Source organism: Dothidotthia symphoricarpi, assembly GCF_010015815.1.
Source record: "Dothidotthia symphoricarpi CBS 119687 unplaced genomic scaffold P153scaffold_4, whole genome shotgun sequence".
NCBI lineage: Eukaryota > Fungi > Ascomycota > Dothideomycetes > Pleosporales > Dothidotthiaceae > Dothidotthia > Dothidotthia symphoricarpi.
Genome location: NW_022985011.1, coordinates 1,656,603 through 1,674,066, shown reverse-complemented (window position 1 = coordinate 1,674,066; position 17,464 = coordinate 1,656,603). Strand labels below are relative to the sequence as shown.

General features: G+C 53.2%; 8 protein-coding genes across 8 annotated transcripts; 4 read left to right on the top strand and 4 right to left on the bottom strand.

Moving 5' to 3' along the window:
• Positions 1–132: 132 nt before the first annotated feature.
• P153DRAFT_420914 (alcohol dehydrogenase) lies at positions 133–2,270 on the bottom strand. The gene is made up of 7 exons (XM_033672271.1): positions 1,790–2,270; positions 1,574–1,736; positions 1,270–1,526; positions 1,160–1,221; positions 652–1,110; positions 519–603; positions 133–461 (listed from the first exon to the last, which is right to left on the bottom strand). The coding sequence occupies exons 1-7, from the start codon at positions 1,884–1,886 to the stop codon at positions 433–435; spliced, it is 1,152 nt and encodes a 383-aa protein (XP_033527463.1). The 5' UTR covers positions 1,887–2,270; the 3' UTR covers positions 133–432.
• Positions 2,271–2,947: 677 nt separating this feature from the next.
• On the top strand, positions 2,948–4,189 carry P153DRAFT_284244 (uncharacterized protein; the record flags this gene model as incomplete). The annotated part of the gene is made up of 1 exon (XM_033663313.1): positions 2,948–4,189. A coding segment is annotated over one exon (1,242 nt), but the record flags the coding sequence as incomplete, so codon positions are not given.
• Positions 4,190–4,301: 112 nt separating this feature from the next.
• Positions 4,302–5,438, bottom strand: P153DRAFT_364295 (uncharacterized protein). The gene is made up of 3 exons (XM_033667563.1): positions 4,940–5,438; positions 4,751–4,869; positions 4,302–4,673 (listed from the first exon to the last, which is right to left on the bottom strand). The coding sequence occupies exons 1-3, from the start codon at positions 4,991–4,993 to the stop codon at positions 4,526–4,528; spliced, it is 321 nt and encodes a 106-aa protein (XP_033527461.1). The 5' UTR covers positions 4,994–5,438; the 3' UTR covers positions 4,302–4,525.
• Positions 5,439–6,386: 948 nt separating this feature from the next.
• P153DRAFT_354499 (uncharacterized protein) lies at positions 6,387–8,363 on the bottom strand (the record flags this gene model as incomplete). The annotated part of the gene is made up of 3 exons (XM_033666509.1): positions 6,387–7,509; positions 7,561–8,033; positions 8,085–8,363. 3 exons carry the CDS (start codon positions 8,361–8,363, stop codon positions 6,387–6,389), a joined length of 1,875 nt encoding a protein of 624 aa, XP_033527460.1.
• A 1,483-nt stretch (positions 8,364–9,846) lies between these two features.
• Positions 9,847–10,243, top strand: P153DRAFT_284121 (uncharacterized protein; the record flags this gene model as incomplete). Its single annotated transcript, XM_033663306.1, has 2 exons — positions 9,847–9,927; positions 9,980–10,243. The coding sequence occupies 2 exons, from the start codon at positions 9,847–9,849 to the stop codon at positions 10,241–10,243; spliced, it is 345 nt and encodes a 114-aa protein (XP_033527459.1).
• A 507-nt stretch (positions 10,244–10,750) lies between these two features.
• P153DRAFT_364291 (proliferating cell nuclear antigen) lies at positions 10,751–11,899 on the top strand. The gene is made up of 5 exons (XM_033667562.1): positions 10,751–10,816; positions 10,867–10,907; positions 10,960–11,389; positions 11,478–11,767; positions 11,818–11,899. Coding segments are annotated over exons 1-5 (780 nt in total). The 5' UTR covers positions 10,751–10,815; the 3' UTR covers positions 11,836–11,899.
• Positions 11,900–12,333: 434 nt separating this feature from the next.
• On the top strand, positions 12,334–14,113 carry P153DRAFT_364290 (Ribokinase-like protein). Its single transcript, XM_033667561.1, has 5 exons — positions 12,334–12,497; positions 12,555–12,696; positions 12,749–12,961; positions 13,015–13,132; positions 13,191–14,113. The coding sequence occupies exons 2-5, from the start codon at positions 12,633–12,635 to the stop codon at positions 14,005–14,007; spliced, it is 1,212 nt and encodes a 403-aa protein (XP_033527457.1). The 5' UTR covers positions 12,334–12,497; positions 12,555–12,632; the 3' UTR covers positions 14,008–14,113.
• Positions 14,114–14,134: 21 nt separating this feature from the next.
• P153DRAFT_283146 (dUTP diphosphatase) lies at positions 14,135–14,944 on the bottom strand (the record flags this gene model as incomplete). The annotated part of the gene is made up of 3 exons (XM_033663245.1): positions 14,135–14,239; positions 14,297–14,469; positions 14,530–14,944. The coding sequence occupies 3 exons, from the start codon at positions 14,942–14,944 to the stop codon at positions 14,135–14,137; spliced, it is 693 nt and encodes a 230-aa protein (XP_033527456.1).
• Positions 14,945–17,464: the final 2,520 nt, after the last annotated feature.

Genomic DNA, 17,464 nt, shown 5'->3' with positions numbered 1-17,464 from the left:
TGATGGTGAAGCTACGAAGGAGTGAGATCGCTTGCGCAATGACCCACACCCTTAAGCTAGATCCTTGCACTTTTATACATAGGACTCGTAGGTATCAAAACGTCATCTTTGCATGTATACTTCCTACGTGTTGTCGGTATACTTCGGACCCCTCAGCGAATGCTTGTTGTAATGCCGACTCCGGAAAGTCTGTGGAAAGTGATCGGATGTAATCATTGGGTTGATGCCAGTATCAATTAGTCCAACCGGTGGATCGTGACATCAGGCGGAGATGAACGCCGATACGATGACAAAGTCCGAGGTTGCAAGGACGACAAGATTCTGATCTATAGTTCATGACAATGACGCTGAGTCTATCTCGTTCCAGGACGTATCCACGTCTTCTTTGAAAAGTACTTCCGATGTGTATATGCAAACCCAAAGTCAACCGCCTTAGTACATACTGTGCACCAATTGCTTTACTATAACCGAAACTTAGCGAAGAGAACGGAAACAGTATGAGCTGATACCAAACTTACAAGTTGCGAAATCTTTGTGGTCCTTTCCATGCAAAGCTCGAGAAGCGATCGCTTCTTCTTCAGCATCACCGGTCGGTACATTGTACTTGGTATGCATCAGTATGTGACGTTCTCAGCTACTTTGGAAACTCACAGCTGTCAGTGTTGTGTTGAGTCCGAGTTTCACGACAAACTCCGCTATGGCGTCCGCCACGACGTGCGAGTCCTTCTCGTTGCTGCCAGTGCTCTGCTTCCCAATGTACGGGATGATTCTTGCAATCTGTGTCGCCTCGTCCGGGTTGCTCGCTTTGAAGTGAACCACTGGCGCCAGACTCAAACAGCTCGTCATACCGTGCGGGATGCTGTACGAAGCTCCAATCGCATGACCAATGCTGTGACTAAGCCCAACACCGCCCTTGAACAGGAACGGAAAGAGTGATGAGTAGCATGCAAGAAACAACTTTGTGCGGATGTCTGCATCGTCCGGGTTTGCCTTTGACTGTGGCAGATAGGTGAAGAGGTCCTTGATGGCTTCCAGACACAGGCGCTTTGTGGGCACCTCCGAGGCAAGAGGATGGTATACCAGCTCAACGGCATGGTCTAGAGAGCGCATCTTTAGGCTCGTCAGTCGTTGTCTAAGTATCAAAAGGAATAGTACAAACCCCTGTGCTTGTCCATAAGCTCATCGGTGTGTATATAGCGATATCGCCATCGTAGACAACGGCTAGATCTGATCAGTCGAAATTCCTAGTCAAGATCTGCGGAACCTTGCCTTTGGGAACCATTTCTGGATCGCTAACTGCAATCTTATGGCCGTCGTCATTAGTGAAGCCAGCATTCTGTGTTGTTTCTGCTACACTCAATGTTGTCGGAACGGCAATGCTAGGAATCCATTTCCCTGTTTTCTCATGGATGTTATGTGCGATTGCCTTCGCCGAGTCTATTGGCGATCCACCCCCTACCGAGATGAGAATATCACACCCTGATTTCGACATTGACTCCGTGGCTTCCCGTATTCCCTGGATGGGGCTGTCTGTCATCAGCCATCTCCTTTGGGTGGACTACACTAGACATACGCATGCTGTCCGATCTTGCTGAAAGTTCCTCCGTGCTTGGATCCAAGGCTCTTTTCAATGTTCCTGATGACTGGCGTCTTCTCATTCAAGGATCGCCCGGTCACGATGAAGGCTTTTGTCCCCCCAAGCTCTGCAATGACATCTGACAGTTGGTTGCTCGTTCCTGTTCCCTTATCGGTGTCTACTCTATCAAAAATCTCCAGCTATCGAACTTACCTCTCCCGTACATCATCAATTTGGCTGGTGAAGCCCGATACATGCCTTTCGTTGAAGAATCAACGTTCCCATTTCGATGCTCATTCGGGAGTGCCATTCTCAGGATTTGGATGCGCAGGCTTGCTGTTGACTAGAGAATGACACCGAAAGGCTCTCGAAATGTTTCTTGTTCATTGATGTGCCGACTGGACGTCATGGTGGGGTAGCTCCGAAGCCGCGCAACGCTTCCGCAGTGCAGGGAACATACATCTGCCGCCTGTTGTGAGCAAAACTGTGAGATTGTATTTCGCGTATCTGCAGTCGACGCGTCCCTACAAAGACTCAACAACAGGTGGTAAATGTCAATCATCAGATAATCTCTCGGTACTTCCAACTCTCGCATGAGCATAATCAGGTATAGGCCGCCATGTTGGTTTTACTTCATCCACCATCCTAATCAACTTTTCTCAATGTTCTTCTAGTCTTCTATTCAATCGCGAAGACATGGCGTGTGGGAGGAAACGGATGCGAACATGGCGCGAAAATGACGCGCCAAAACGACGCGTAACATTCACGCTAGTCCTTTCCAGAATAGATCGGCTTCTCAACTTTGCGTTTCTTCGTTCTACGACACCTTCAATTCTCGCGAGTCGCCCACGTATTCGAACTCACATATTTTTTTGAAGCTCCAAGCTAATTCTGTTGCCTCTTGCTCGAGCTCGCCGTAAAATAACGTCGCCTGCTATCACACTCTCTGTGGTGCATTACATACTGTCTCTGCTATCTCTACGTCTTGTCGATCTTTCTTAAGGCTCGACAGAAGTTGGCTGCCCAGGCCCAAGATATTGTGCACGCATCTCAGACATGATCATTGGAGCTTCGAGCCAGCACTTAGCACCATGTCGGGTTCCTAGGGCATCTTGATATCATCACGGACGAACACTCCCTAGTCAGACCTATTTTCGAGTGGCTCCGACATGTTCAGTGAAAGAAAGGCAGGTTCCCAGCGATCAGTAGGGTGACGCCGCAACTTTAGCTTTACTTCAGTGACTCCGTGGAAGTTGCCTTCACTTCACCGTTAGTCCCGAGCTCATATAAAGACCTACACTGAACATCACCTCGATCTCTCCCTCAACCTCTGTTCTATCAACCACTCAACTGTAATTCCACCCGCAGTTCAACACGATGTCGTTCTGCGAAGAGTGCAACAAGCCAGGCGCTACCCGCTGCAGCGGCTGTCAGTCAAGCTTGTACTGCTCGAAGGAGTGCCAGAAGAAAGGCTGGCCAATGCACAGGTTCCTCTGCAAGACACTCAAAGACTTCCAAGACCGGCCAGTGCCCTCCGGATCACATGAGATCTACTCTCGAGCGATCTATTTCCACCCTAACGAGACAAGCCCGCGCTTCATATGGCTCAAGAACGAGCGGATCAGCTACGACGGATATACAATCACGTACGTGAGGCCCCGCCTAGGAGCACTCATAGCCAACAACGAGGACGAAAAGAAGTCAGACGCCTACGTCACTCCAGGATCCGCCAGTTTTGCGCACAACCACGCCCTCGACCGCGGGCTGACCCACACCGTCTTCTTGAGATACCGTGACACCTTCCTGGTAGATGGTTCGCAGCCCAACAAGGCGATCAACAAAGTCTGCGACCTCGACTCACGTTATGCCCACGAATGGAGGGGGCCGATCGTTGCTTATGGTACTGAATTGCTCGGAGGCATGAGTATAGATCCTAAACAGACGGTCGACCTCGCGCCGTCCGACCTGCGCACCATCGTTCATTTTCTGAACGTATTCAACTGTCAAGGTTCTATGGCAGATGGCATGCAAGAGATGCGTCCAATCGCAGGCGTGCGCATCAACTGTGGTGGCGATGTCGAGCATGGCGGTCGCCTCAAGTACGAACCAGTCACCGTCCCCGCTTACCACCGCATCTTCGAGGAGCCTGCCGCGCCTATTTCCACCCGCTTCGGCTTTCCAGTCACTATGCAACGTGTCCGTGGTAGCTACAACCGCTGGAACAACGGCACCATGGCTGATGGCTGGCTGGCGTTCTGCAATCCGGCTGCCACTTACATCTACTTAGGCTGCGACCCAAAGGTTAGGGACAACACTGCCGGACCATCGTGGGGGTTTGCACCGATGAAGTGGCAGAACAGCGTTGGTTCTGTTCTCCTCATGCGCCAGGACAAGAAGACTCTCCTCCCAGAGCATGCCGCAGCTCTCTCGGATTACTGTCAATTCCACTTGACTGATTTGTTCCAGCGACAGATCGACGGTGAGATCGGTATCAATGCGGCCCGCATTCTGCGCGAGATCACCGAGGAGAAGTTCAAGACGTACTACGAGACCTGGAAGGAGGATCAGGATGATGAGGAGAAGCGGACGCAGATCTCTCCGTACGAGGTCTGACCAGACTTCGATTGGCCATGGTACATCGAGCATCTTCCAACACGCACTACCGAAGCTAATGGAGGCAAAAGGATATGTGAGGATCTCATTCTCTTCAGGTCACAGTTGCTATGATATACAGTCCCAAACACGGCGCAGCAGATGGTCACAAAATGAACACATGGCATGGCATGGCAGGCAGTGATGCTCTTTTGGCGTGGCATGGCACATAGCAGCACTCAATACTTCCAACCCAAAGCCTGAATTCCCAACTCCACCACACTTTTCCATAGAACAATTCCACCAAACACACACACTCCACGTTACCCAGTCCCGCAAGCCAACCTACTCTAAAGCTTACAGCTTACTCTCAAACCCCCCCACCCCCCGCGTAACAAAAACCTCCATAGGCTTCACCAGCAGTTCCTCCTCCCTGATCGCCTTGCCCAGCGCAGCGAAGTACTCCGTCTTCGCGTGCGTCGCGAGCGCGGCTTTATCCTCATACCTACACATCATCAGCACTCTCTTCCCCATCTACATCCACACCCACGACTCCCCAATAAAAAGTGGATAACAACTCACGTTTCCAGCACAAAGAACCTCGGCGCCTCGCCCTTCGTTTCGCGCTGGAGGTGGTACTTCAGCGTGCCTGGTTCGTTTGCTTTTACGGACGCGGCGGCGCTGGTGAGTAGTTCCTCGACCTTTTTGGTGCGCTGTGTTAGAATGGGTTTTTTTATGTGAGGGGGATGGAGGGGGAGGGGAGGTGGGTACTCTGTCTGCTTTTCCGGGGTTGGGGGTTAGGAGGGCGATGACGTCGATGGTCATTTTGGGCGGGTTTGGGGATAGGTTTGGAGGATGGGGTTGTTTGGGGGTTGGAAGGTTGGAATGGAGTTAGGGGATGGGATGGGGTGTTTTCTTGTTGGAGTAGTTCATGGATGGATGGATAGATGGTAGATCGCCTCCGCGCGGTGTTGACCCGAGAGATGCCGAGGCTTTTTTCTTGGAGGGAATATCGAACGTCAGTTTTTGTGGATGATTTTACGACGCTACATGTTGATATCTTGGAAATGCAGTGACGTGTTTCACTCGCAGTGTCTTTGTTTCGTGGGGTTCTGCTGCTGGCGTTCGTCATGCTGTTTATCTGCACGTCTCATCTTACTGATTGATGGCTTGTACAATAAAAGGGAGCGTCTCGCGAGGAACCACGACTAGTTATTGTGAAAGGGGTTGACCTTTTTACATGGGACGGTGGAACATGTAGGCTGAGTTTTGGCACGGAATAAAGGAGTTAGAGATGTTGTAGAGTTGACAGACGTGTAGTCTACTGACTATATCTCAGGTGCACAATGAGCAGATCGACGGCCAAGGAAGTACTACAAATCAACATCAATCTCGGAACGATGTTGATAGGTACCCGCGCTTAATATATATAACACCACCATCTATAGTCGATAGGTAGGCCGATGCCTTTCTTCACGACAGTCGGATGTGTCTGGCGAGGAAAGAAAACACAACACAGCATATCACGATGAGATGTGCTTTACCGTATGTTCAAGTCCTAGTATCTACCTCTATAGCGTACTGGTACTGTGCTGTAATGAATTACATAGTCCTGAACTTGATGTAATCACTATTTAGGATGGAGTCCTCATACCCAACCGGGTCATCCGCACATCTCTATATTGTCCGACCAACCAGCCAACTAACGACTCTACGAAAACGAAACGAAACGAAGCGTATAAACACGACAATACCCGCAATACCTCCACAACTCCTAACAACAGCAGACAATACACGACAACAACGATGATGATAAAGCCGGCAAGAAGAGCCCAATATATACTATAAACTATACTATATAATATGGTATAATATGCGACGACACTCCACACTCCCCTCGCATCTGATGGTATACGTCCCCCAGTCCAGTTACCAGTCACCAGTCACCAGTTACCAGTTAAACAAAAGGAACCCCGGAATATACTCCAAAATCTGGAGGATCAGGCAAATTCCCCCAAGAAAAACGCCTAGCAAAACGGTAGAAATGTGAATGAGAATATGAATATGATATGATATGATGTGAAGCGACGCAATGCAACGTGATGCAACGTGATGCAATGCAAGAAAACCAAAAAGAGGAGACAGAGACCGAATATGTAAGTGTCAAGAGAGCGAGCTCACACAACGCAGAAAGGGACCAAGAAGAAAAGCAAAGCAATCAAAGACTCGTAACCCGACCCGTAGGCCCCGTAATACGATGCGGTCTTAGATTAATCACGCTCTCCAACTCCCTCAGCATATTCGTGCTCGCATCGCGCTGTTCCCGCGCCGACGCCTGACGAACGCGATCCTCCTGAATCTTATGCATGCGCTCCTCCCTCGTCATGGTGACGCGAGTCTTGGGGATGGCAATGGCCTCGAAGACCTCATCGTCCGAGTTGCTGCCTTGGTCGCTCGGGGGCGCACTCTGTAGGAGACTTAGCGTGTCGCCATTTAACGCGCGCAGAGCATCAGACGGACTGCCTTCGTCGACGGCAGTCAGGCCGCCGAGGCTTGGGACGGGGGAGCGCAGGCCGCTGGAGGCTTGCGAGATGCGGCGTTCTTGTCTGTCGATGTTGAGGGCTAGGGCGGTTTTGCCGGCTTCCCAGGCTTGCATGAGACTTTTGAGGTCGGCGCCGATGGAGTCGTATTGGACCATGAGGTGGTGGCCGAGCTCTGTCACGTCTTCTGTGTCCTCGAGGGTTTTGTTGGTTTCTTCGCGGAGCACCTGCATTTTGGCTTGTAGTCCGCGGATGCCCTGTGATAGCCCGGATAGTTTGCGGACTTGGTTGCGGACCTTTTCCCGGCCTGGGGGAGGGGCCTTGCTCGGCGAGGGCTGGGGGAGCGTGAATTGTTCTTCTTCTGCGAGGACGCGGTTGATCTTCTCGCTGGATCTTTCTGTGGGCGCGGCCAGTCTGCGCATCGAATCCACGACTGTTGCCCAGCGCGCAAAGTCTGGAGATCCACCGTCCGCCTCGAGAGCCAGCAGGGAGCAAAGATATACGCGGCGAAGAGTGGAGAGTCGGTATTGGAGGGTTCGTAGAGCTTTTAATGTTTCGGCGTCTTCGAACTCGGTCTCGGAGTATCCCTGCGCCGCCTCCTGCATATCGGGGTTGCTGATTTCGTAGACGTCGAGGTACTTTTCCAGGTCGTCTTCTTCGATGAGCTGCTTGAGGATCATGCACTGCTTGGTGAGTATAGGAAGGGTTTCGACAAAGGCGCCTCGGAGGTGTCGTCGCAATCGCTGACAGCGGCGGGCTTGTCCTTGCTCTTCGAGTCGCGAGATGGGTGGCATTGGCGCGCTGCTGGCTAAGTATTAGTCGTGGGCGGGTGTCGTGTGGGTAGGGACATACAGTCGGTAGCCTCGCGAGACCAGCTCCACCTCCTGGATCAGCGAGAGGGCAGCAGACGTGGACGCCTCGAAGGCCTGCAGGTTCAGGACCAGGGCAGACGCGCCCTCGACCGCCTGCTGCCTCAGATACTGCAACCACTGGCGCCGCATGTAGCCGTAGAAGGCTGTGGCGACGGCGGCGAAGGTCAGGACGACGACCAGAAACCTCCATTTCCCCGCCCCGGGTGTGCGTCGCGCCCAGTGGGCGAGGTAGACCAGTGTGAAGGCCGTCGTCCCCGTCAGCGCGGCGCCCGTGGGGCTGATGGTGATGATCTTGAACTCCTGCGCGCCCGGCCCGCCCGTCGCGAAACTGGCCAGGGACGTGGCCCGCACGCCGCCCTGCTCGCCCAGCAGCTGCGAGGCGACGATGAGATAGCGGAAGTGCTCGAGGAAGCGCTCGTTGTCGGCGCGGCCGAGGCGTGATGCGACGGCTTTCTGCGACACATGTCAGCTGGTGCGCCTCGGATCCGCAGCGCTCGCACGTACCGAGCACACGGTGTGGATGCGTGCGATTGAGCCATTGCGGGCATGTATTCGCAGCGGCGGGGGCAGTCGGTCGCGTATCCTCGACTGCAGCGTCGACGGGCCCCGGGGCGCAAAGCTGTACGGGTCGGATGCGGTGGGTGACGGCGGCGGGGAGTCTGCTCCCTTGCCTTGGCCTAGCTTGGAGTTTAATGTCTTGGTCCCTGTACGGCCCGCAGTCTCAGGGCGCAAACCTTCCAGATACTCGGCCAGCGGCGAGTCTTCAAGTATGACGTTCTCCATGCGTGCTGCGTGCTGTGCGTGTTGCTACCTCCTCATGTTGCGTGGTTGTGGGGCGTGAACTGGGTCCCGGTGCGGCAGCGCTTCGAGGGTCTACGCTAGAGTCGGTAAGGTAAAGGCGGCTAGCTGCGTTTCGGAACGGGTGGGCGGTGAGCTTGTGAAGAGGTTTGTTGTGAGGCAGAGAGATAGATAACGTCAAAGGGATGGCACACGGTGCTTCGAGCGCCGTTGGGGGAAATGAGCGGAGAGAGGCGGAGATAGGCTTCTAGCTGATTGGGTTGTATAACGGCTTTCACCCCATTTAAAACGCTTATGTCATGTCAGTCTGGCCATTGCCTACCACGGTTTGACTACGCATCCCTGTGTCCGACTTGCGCATGTGCTGCGCCCTCGTGGAGGCGTAGATAACCTGACGCCGCCTCCTGAGCGCTTGCCCAGCCATCTTCCTTTTACTCCTTGGCCCCAACCACAGCACTTCAGCTCATGGCAAGACGGACAACTTCGTACGAACCAGCATGTGAGCTTGCGTGTCAGGTCCGTCCATCACGCATGGTCGCTTCTGGAGTCGTCTGGGCTCTCCCTGAACCCCACAACTCCTCTCGTAGCACTGACGAACAGCCTCACTACCTATTGGCTATGAATACATACAGCAGGCGTCAGCATGCCCCTTTCTTGATTTCGAGCAACGACGTAACTTGTTTCGAGCGTTCGCCACATGCCAGATAGCTATGTATGATGTATTCTCGTCCTGGGTCATCAAGTCTCTAGTATCCTTCCTCGGGAGTCACCTCTGCACCTCGTATTATTTATCACATTGTGATATATACGGAACCAACACAGACGTCTTAGCTAGCCGAAGACATTCCGCCACTCGCTTCGACGTTTCCGAACCCGTGTGTGGCTGCAGCAAGACATTATATTTAAATGCCCATGCGGTTGGCTTGCTAGGATGATTGTCCAGTAGACATATTACAGGACTCGCGTCCTCTGGAAGCCGGCTGAACACGCTACGAATCTTGACGTCGCAGCTTGTGTCGCTTCATGCTCTTGCAAAACTTGTTGTACCTCATAGAACAAACATATGTCCATGCTGCAGATAATGTTGGCTCGTCTCACAATTCTCATACTAGATAAATTCTGGCTAAGTAATACACCAAAGTTGTAGTTCTTGATGTTGCGACCATCGTGAATGTAGTATGGTGCACGGACCATCATTGTTCAAGACAGGAAGCCGCGAGTCGGACTTCGATGTTCCACAACACCACAGCTCAGCTCTCAGCATTACGTCTCCGCCAACACGCTACCCAGGATCAACGTTGCAGACCACGTTCCAATTCTATCGCATACAACCTTGAAAGCCGCGCGCGTCCTGTCCGCCGCTCCCGAGCTTCCTCATCCCTCCGCTCGGACAGTGTCTTGGTCGAAGACATTACATTCACAAACCGACGGACGAAGCGCATAGTCACCGAGTCGAACCTCCCCCAATATGGCCGCTTCAGCAATGCTCGACGAGCGCGAGCTCGCAATCAACCCCATCGTCGGAACAAGCGTCCAGCACAACACACAGGTACGTTCCCCTCTTCACCATCCGTCTTTCATGCATCTCTAACATAACTCAGGTGGTATCCAACATCCGCAACCTTACCGCCTCACTTTTCGGCGTCGCTGCCGGCACACTAGGCCTCGAGTCATACCCAGGCTTCATCTTCTACCTCGTGGGGTCGCTGTTCGTTTCTGTACTACTGTTTCTGTTGAAGACAGATGGGAAGCCAGGGATGTACTTCTATCGGCCGTTGGGGGAGCTGTGGATCGGGGATGTGTTTGGGGGGGCAAGTGGATTCGTGCTTACGTGGACGTTATTTTATGGGCTGGTCAGGGCATGAGGAGATATGGCTATAGGGATGAGAGACGTCGGACGAAGGTAGTGAGGCAGTGGCGCTGTTTCAGCCAGACCGTGGCGTAAGCTTCAGTCGCCGCTGCAGACCAGGAGAAATGGGGCTCGACGCTACAACATATTCTTGAGTCGGTCGTGAGGTGATGGCAGTAAAACAGCGAGACTCTGTGCTGTAGAGAGGGGTGATCGGCACGCAGCAAAGACAGCAGCAGCCCCATGGTGGTCGATCGGTATTAGCCTTTTCATGATACCCTTTCAGTCTTCGAGATATAGTTGGGATATGTTCGATGTCTCATGCTCTGAAAACCTTCCAAAATCACTACAAAGCTTGAAGACATCATCTTCCACGAATCCTATGACAAGACAAATGTGCTTTTGCTGTGCATGGCTGAAGCGTGACGCTGTCACTATGTCTTGGCGTGGCTAATTGAATTTAGCGCGTGCCCGACGCGTTGTTCCGCGCTTTCGCGTTTTGTTTCCTCCACTCCACTTCTGCCTTGACAACAACCTTGCCCTCAAACCAATCTTGTTCTATTGTAACGGGAACGATTCACAGTCACCAGTGAGTATCTACATCAATAAACAACCCCGAGAAAAGCTAACGAGTCGCAGTGCTTGAAGCACGCTTAGAACAGGCCAACCTTCTCAAGAAGGTACTATTACACCATCCCAAGACGTCTTCGTAACCATCTAACAGCATGCAAGGTTGTCGATGCCATCAAAGACCTCGTCCAAGACTGCAACTTCGACTGCAATGACTCTGGTATCGCGCTCCAGGCCATGGACAACTCCCACGTGGCCCTCGTCTCTATGCTGCTGAGGTCCGAAGCCTTCTCGCCCTTTCGCTGCGACCGCAACATCGCGCTCGGTATCAACCTCGGCTCGCTGACAAAGGTGCTGCGCGCGGCCCAGGGCGAGGAAATCCTCACGCTCAAGGCAGAGGATGCGCCCGATGTTGTCAACCTCGTCTTCGAGAACAAGACAACGGACAGGATTAGCGAGTACGATATCAAGCTCATGGACATCGACCAGGAGCATCTGGGTATCCCTGAGACAGAGTACGCGGCCACCATCTCAATGCCTGCGGCGGAGTTCCAGCGCATCTGCAGGGATCTGAGTGCGTTGTCAGAGTCAGGTACGTTCTACCAGGTGGTGTTCAGGGCATCCAGTGCCAGCAGACCATGACGTTTTCCGCCAAGGCAGAGAGCTAACATACGTTCCAGTCTCGATCGAGTGCACGAAAGAGGGTGTCAAGTTTGCTTGCTCTGGCGACATAGGCTCCGGATCTGTCCAGCTCAGGCAACATACGGCCGTTGACAAGCCGGGTGACAGCGTCGAGATTGACCTGACCGAGCCAGTGGCTCTCACATTCTCCTTGAAGTACCTCGTCAACTTCTGCAAGGCCAGCGGTCTGTCTGATCAGGTCAAGCTGTGCCTGTCCAGCGAGGTTCCCCTGCTCGTCGAATATGGTCTGCAAAACAACAGCTACCTACGATTCTACCTCGCGCCCAAGGTAGGCCAATCTATCCTTTTCTACGTCAAGACCTTGCTAACATGCATCAGATTGGTGATGAGGAGTAAGCGCATCATGACTTGCATCGATATGAACGACATGTTTTCAGGATTCAAGCGGGGTATAGCCGGCGCAACGTCTTTGGTATGCATACCTTTTGTACAAGCGTCTGTTAGATTTATGGATAAGTTTGCTGGCTCTGCGAACGATGAACCACAGGTCGTGCTTTCCTATTCTCGACCACTAGCCCAGGACAAGAAACGAGCACGACAATACAATATGAATGCAAATCTGCTTCTGATTGCAAATGTATCTTCCCTTACGTGACCGTTTTGCTGCGTTCAGCACTCTCCTTGCCTCTCATGCTCATGCTCATGCGTTCTCTCGATTATCCCTGCACAACCTTTATTGACATATGACATCTCCTGAAGAAGCAGTCGCTGGTAGCAAGAAGTGAAAGACAATATGATTATTGCAAAATCATTTCAGCTGAATGAGTGTACTTTGAGGTATGCAGACCCCGCGCCACAAAGTACCATTCTACCTAGCACCCCGCCCTGCGTCATGCGTGGGATCTTCGATAAGGAAAACAACAAAAACAGCGGCACTCTACCACACTTCATTCATAGACCGTCCTTTGATCTAAACGAATAGTAAACTCGTTTCCTTCGCGACCATGCCTTCCAACGCGCTGGTGCCGGACACGCGCGTGCTCGCAATTGCCAGCCATGTAAGAAACCCGCGCGCAAAGCTATAAAAAGTATTTTGAAGCTGACGCGCAAAACAGGTCGTTCACGGGTGAGTTCGTATACTCGGATCGACGACGCGCTTGACTGAACTGAAATCGAGTTATGTCGGCAATAAGATGGCGACGTTTGTCATGCAATCTCTGGGCTGCGATGTGTCGGCTATCAATACGGTGCATTACAGTATGTGACTCCAACTCTCGGGTGGGGGAGATGACGGCTGAGACAGATTCAGGCAATCATACCGCGTACAAACAGGTCAAAGGCACGAAGACGTCGGCGGAACAGATACTCGATCTGTATGAGGGGCTGCGCCAATCGGATCTGACCAACTTCGACGTGCTGTTGACGGGTTATGTGCCCAGCGCTGAGGCGTTGCAGGCTGTGGGCAAGATTGGGAGGGATATCAAGTTCAATGCTGGGACGAAGCCTGGTAGCTTTTTCTGGGGTGAGTATGGAGTGCTGTTGGGGGTGGCGTGAGGTAGTACTGACAACAGACAGTGCTCGACCCAGTCATGGGAGACAACGGAAAACTATACATACCAGAAGACGAGGTGCCCGAATATAAAACGCTGCTCCGCGATGCAGATCTCATCCTGCCCAACCAGTTCGAAGCAGAGTCAGTCTAGCAAGCCATATACATATTTTCCAACAGAACAGCTGCTAATTCGGTGTAGATTGTTATCCGACACGCCCATCCACGACCTCAAGTCCCTCGCCACGGCAATCCAAATCCTCCACAAGAAATACCAAGTCCCCCACGTAATAATCACCTCCCTCCGCCTAACCCGCGACAACCAAACCATATCCTCGCGCGCACCCTCGCGCACACCCTCCAGACCCGCCTCAGGCACACAAACGCCCTCGAACCCCGCCCCCCTCGACGCAGCAACCTCGCACCCCTCAACATGGCCTACATCCGCCGACTCCCCGCCGCCCCAAGAAGCAGCAGCAGCCGCCCCCGTCGATCTATCGGACGTAGAGAACCTGACCATCATCGGCTCAACCGCAACTTCAGACTACAAACCACGCCTCTTCCGCATAGACACACCGGCACTCCCCCTCTTCTTCTCAGGAACAGGCGATATGTTCGCCGCGCTGACGGTCCCGCGCCTCATTCAAGCCGTGCACGCCGCGTCGACGCCCGAGTGCGATCTAGCCAGCAAGCCCAGCTGGCGGTCCCCCGACGATGTGACCGCGGATGAACTCCCGCTTGCTCAAGCGTGTCAGAAGGTGCTGGCGTCCATGCAGGCGATTCTTGGGCAGACGGCGGAGCAGTGCGGCGAGAAGATGGCGGAGTATGATGCTAGGGCGGAGAAGGATGGGTGTGGGACGGGCGAGGAGGCGGAGTCTGAGGCGGACAAGAAGAGGCATCTTGCACTTATGAATGCTAGTGAGGTTAAGGTGGTGAGGTATGTGGGGGAGTTGCTGGATCCGCCGTGTTTGGAGCGGTTTAGGGCTAGGGCTGTGGAGGTGGATGTTGGGGGGTTGTAAGGGGAGGGGGTGAGATATAGTCGCTTTGATGCGGGTGTAATGTAGATGACTAGCCGTGTCCTTTTCCATCCCGTTCGTCCTCATTTTATGTATCCGTCATGCGATCATGCAATCAATCCACATCCCCTCACGCAGCTGTACCCGCCCCAAAACCCCCCGTACTCCCAAACCCGCCCGCCCCCCTAACACTCTCCTCCAGCTTCTCCACAACAACAACATCAGCCATGACAATCTATCCCCAGTCAGTCAACAATCCATTCATTCTTTCCAAACGCAAGACAGAACATACCTTCTCAACAATCAACTGCGCAATCCGATCCCCAACCTTAACCTCGAAATCCACATCCGAAAGGTTCGCCAGAATAACGCCCACAGCACCGCGATAATCCGCGTCGATGACGCCCGCCATAGTATCAATACCGTGCTTGAACGCCAGTCCCGAGCGCGGTGCTACACGACCATCTAGTAAGAGAGCGCGTAAGCATCCACACATATACACAAAAGCCTCACACCCCATCTCACACAGATCAAGAGAAAGAAAAAGAGAGAGAAACATACAAGTACCCACCGGCACACTAACACTCACATCCGTAGCAACCAGTGCGCGCCCCCTGGCCGGGATGCTCATCTCCCGCGCACTATACAAATCGTGTCCCGCCGCAAACGCGCTTCCCTTCGTTGGCGCGCGCGCCTCAGGACTGAGGAGCTGGACTTGGAGCTGCATTTCTGCGGCGGCGGCGGCGGCGATGGAGGGTGCGATTGAGGGCGGCGGTTGTAGGCTTGCGAGGGGGGTGGGCGTTGTGGTGCCGGAGTCTGAGGGGCGGGGGAGCGTCGAGGTGTTGCGGAGGGGCGTGGGGTCGATTACGCGGGTGCGTTTTGGGAGGGGGGAGGAGGGGAGGGAGGGGGGCTCGTGGGTTTGGGAGGGGGTTTCGGACATTTTTGGTCTTTTTGGGGTGGTTGTGATGGGGAGGTGGGTGGAAAATTGAGATATGGCGGTGAGGTGTGGTGTTGAGGTGTTGTCGTTGTTGGGCGGTGTGGGTTGTGGGTTTGTTGTTTGGTGGGGCGCGTCGCGTGGGCTTGTGTGGAGATGCGAACGCGTTGGAAGTTAGTGGGGAAGCTTCATGCTTCGACCTTCATGTTTGTTTGTTGGTATGTTGCACGTGTTAACTCCCATTATGGTTGCGCGTCTCTCTGGACCTTCTGCTGCGTTTCTTCGTCGTTGCGCATTTTCACCTTTTCGTCCTATGTTGGTCTGCCATGGTTTGCCATGTTCAGACGCGTTCTCATGGCTGGCGGGGATGCTCACGCGTATGGAGATGCTGTCTAGTAAAACTGACTCATCTATCTGTATGCGCATCTCGAAGACTACATTGCGGTGAGTTCTCACGGTGTTAAGCTCTGCCAACTGCCTTGTCGTGCTTGACCATGGCATGACTGGGAAGTGGCCAAGTCATGGTCATCGTGAAAATGACTCAGGAAGACGGCATTTGTACTCTCGCGTGATGTCCCCGACGAAACCGTTGCCACGGCGTTGACCAGATGGCAACGTTGCAAACAGGCATCCTCTGCTTCCCTGACTCTTGTATTTCATCTACCTGCTGGAAGGTCCGAAACACACATCTGACAAACACGGGCTCGGTGCCATGGGTGACGAGGGAGGCGGTTGCTTCGGTAGTTCACGCAGACGCGCAATGCAGTACTTCTCACGATGGGACACAAGATGAAAAGGAGAAAGGCTCTGTCACTACGTGCAAACTTTTCTCTCCTATTTCCACGATCTCATGATCGCGTACGCGTAGGCGACAAGAGCCGCCTACGTCGAATCGAGGCCGAATCGTACCCCCGAAATTAGAATACATCATTTGACTACGAGAAGTTTGCCAAGTGGATCTACCGTGGTAGTTGGGCTCGGCTTTTGCTCTGGTGAGCTTGAGCTAACCTGGCGCCGTCATCAAATCTGCATACAAATCGCCAATTAGGTACGCTTTCGCGTCGCCAGAATGATGATTTGCGTTTACTTCCGACCGCAAGTAGAATCCCCAGATATTGGCTTTCGTTTCAAATATCGCACCCCGCGATGCTGCCCCGCGTAGAGATTTTGTTGGGGAGGCAGTTCCACAATTTGGTGCGCGAGTAAGGTTCTCCAAGCATGCTCGGCCTCCGTTGCAATCTCGACTGGACTCCCCACAGAAATCAACAAGTGGGACAGAGCTTCTTTTATCGGTCCATCAACAAAGGTGACGATTCCACTACGATGGTACATGTCCAGACAATGATTGCGGCCAGCAGCAGCATGGCCGCATCCGACATGTATCCAACCACCATCACCCGATATTTCGCTTGCAGAAACCAGGTTTCGACTCCCATATCAGGGCAGATGACCATAAATGCCTCGACAACATGATGCCGGCTAGGACTAGTCAACGAGAAGAATCTTTCCGGGAGTTCTGCCCAGCCTGTGACGACTGCAAAACAAGCGCGCCACTAAATGCTTGTTCAGCCTCCCTCCGGGCACCAATGCACCCCGCTAGGGGCAAAATTTGCTGATCGTGTTCGCTCGTCACAGGCATTATCAAACTTTTTGCTCGTAGTACCCGACCAACAGGATCGCGTCCAGTGCTCGACATGGTGCCATAAGGCATCTAGAGCCTCTCCGGGATGCCGAAAACTGTGGATATCAGCCGCATTGGAGGTTTTCAACTTGGAACAGCCGAGCTACCGATTCCGAGTGCGCGAGACGGTGGCTGCTCCTGGGACTGCAAGATGAGCTTGTATCCAGGAGCTGCATCAGTAGATCCGCAGAGACTCTGCCATTGACTGCTGCAGATCTGCCACGGCATCGATCGTGTGATTTGGAAGCTTGCCTCCAAGCAGTAAACTCACGATCCCCAGGATGAAGTAAGTGGCTAACATGCTAGCGTGACCTTTTGCGGACGGCCCATGCTCATCATACATGAGACGGTCACTTACCTGCCAGCCAAGATCGCTTAACGCCGCAGGTAGCGTCGTCTCGCAGTCCGGAGGACATGGGTATCTCCTGAGTACCTCCGATCGGAGCTCGCTGGGGAGTTTTGCTGTGGGGAAGCAGGCATGATTTGGCACGCGAGTTCCCACAACGTGACACTCTGGCCGATTCTCGACTGGGAACGATGCAAGATCCGAGCTTACAGAGCAGAGTCTAGTCCACAACATACCGTAAAACTCCGTCCCTTTCGATTAACGCTAGCAGGGGGGTTAACGGCTGAAGATTGTGTGGGCTCTGTTGATTGGATCGATTTGCCACTGATCGCGGGGAAAAGTGGAAAATTCTGGGCCTTTCAACCTTTACTAGGCTTAGAACCCGTGCTGAGCCTCAAACCTCCCCTGCTAGCGTTAATCGAAAGGGACGGAGTTTTACGGTAGCTGCGAATTTGGAAGTCTCAGACACATGAATGGTCCGCCACACGCCCCTGGTCGG

Bases quoted from the DNA above. Each gene is read 5' to 3' on its own strand.
- P153DRAFT_420914 (XM_033672271.1), bottom strand. From the start codon at position 1,886: ATGGCACTCCCGAATGAGCATCGAAATGGGAACGTTGATTCTTCAACG. The intron at 1,527-1,573 runs GTATGTCTAGTG...GATGACAGACAG, and splicing joins AGCAAGATCGGACAGCATGC to CCCCATCCAGGGAATACGGG. The intron at 1,111-1,159 runs GTTTGTACTATT...ACGAGCCTAAAG, and splicing joins GCTTATGGACAAGCACAGGG to ATGCGCTCTCTAGACCATGC.
- P153DRAFT_364295 (XM_033667563.1), bottom strand. From the start codon at position 4,993: ATGACCATCGACGTCATCGCCCTCCTAACCCCCAACCCCGGAAAAGCA. The intron at 4,870-4,939 runs GTACCCACCTCC...CGCACCAAAAAG, and splicing joins ACCCCGGAAAAGCAGACAGA to GTCGAGGAACTACTCACCAG. The intron at 4,674-4,750 runs GTGAGTTGTTAT...GATGATGTGTAG, and splicing joins AGGTTCTTTGTGCTGGAAAC to GTATGAGGATAAAGCCGCGC.
- P153DRAFT_364291 (XM_033667562.1), top strand. The intron at 10,908-10,959 runs GTACTATTACAC...ACAGCATGCAAG, and splicing joins AGGCCAACCTTCTCAAGAAG to GTTGTCGATGCCATCAAAGA. The intron at 11,390-11,477 runs GTACGTTCTACC...CATACGTTCCAG, and splicing joins GAGTGCGTTGTCAGAGTCAG to TCTCGATCGAGTGCACGAAA.
- P153DRAFT_364290 (XM_033667561.1), top strand. From the start codon at position 12,633: ATGGCGACGTTTGTCATGCAATCTCTGGGCTGCGATGTGTCGGCTATC. The intron at 12,697-12,748 runs GTATGTGACTCC...AGACAGATTCAG, and splicing joins TATCAATACGGTGCATTACA to GCAATCATACCGCGTACAAA. The intron at 12,962-13,014 runs GTGAGTATGGAG...GACAACAGACAG, and splicing joins GCCTGGTAGCTTTTTCTGGG to TGCTCGACCCAGTCATGGGA.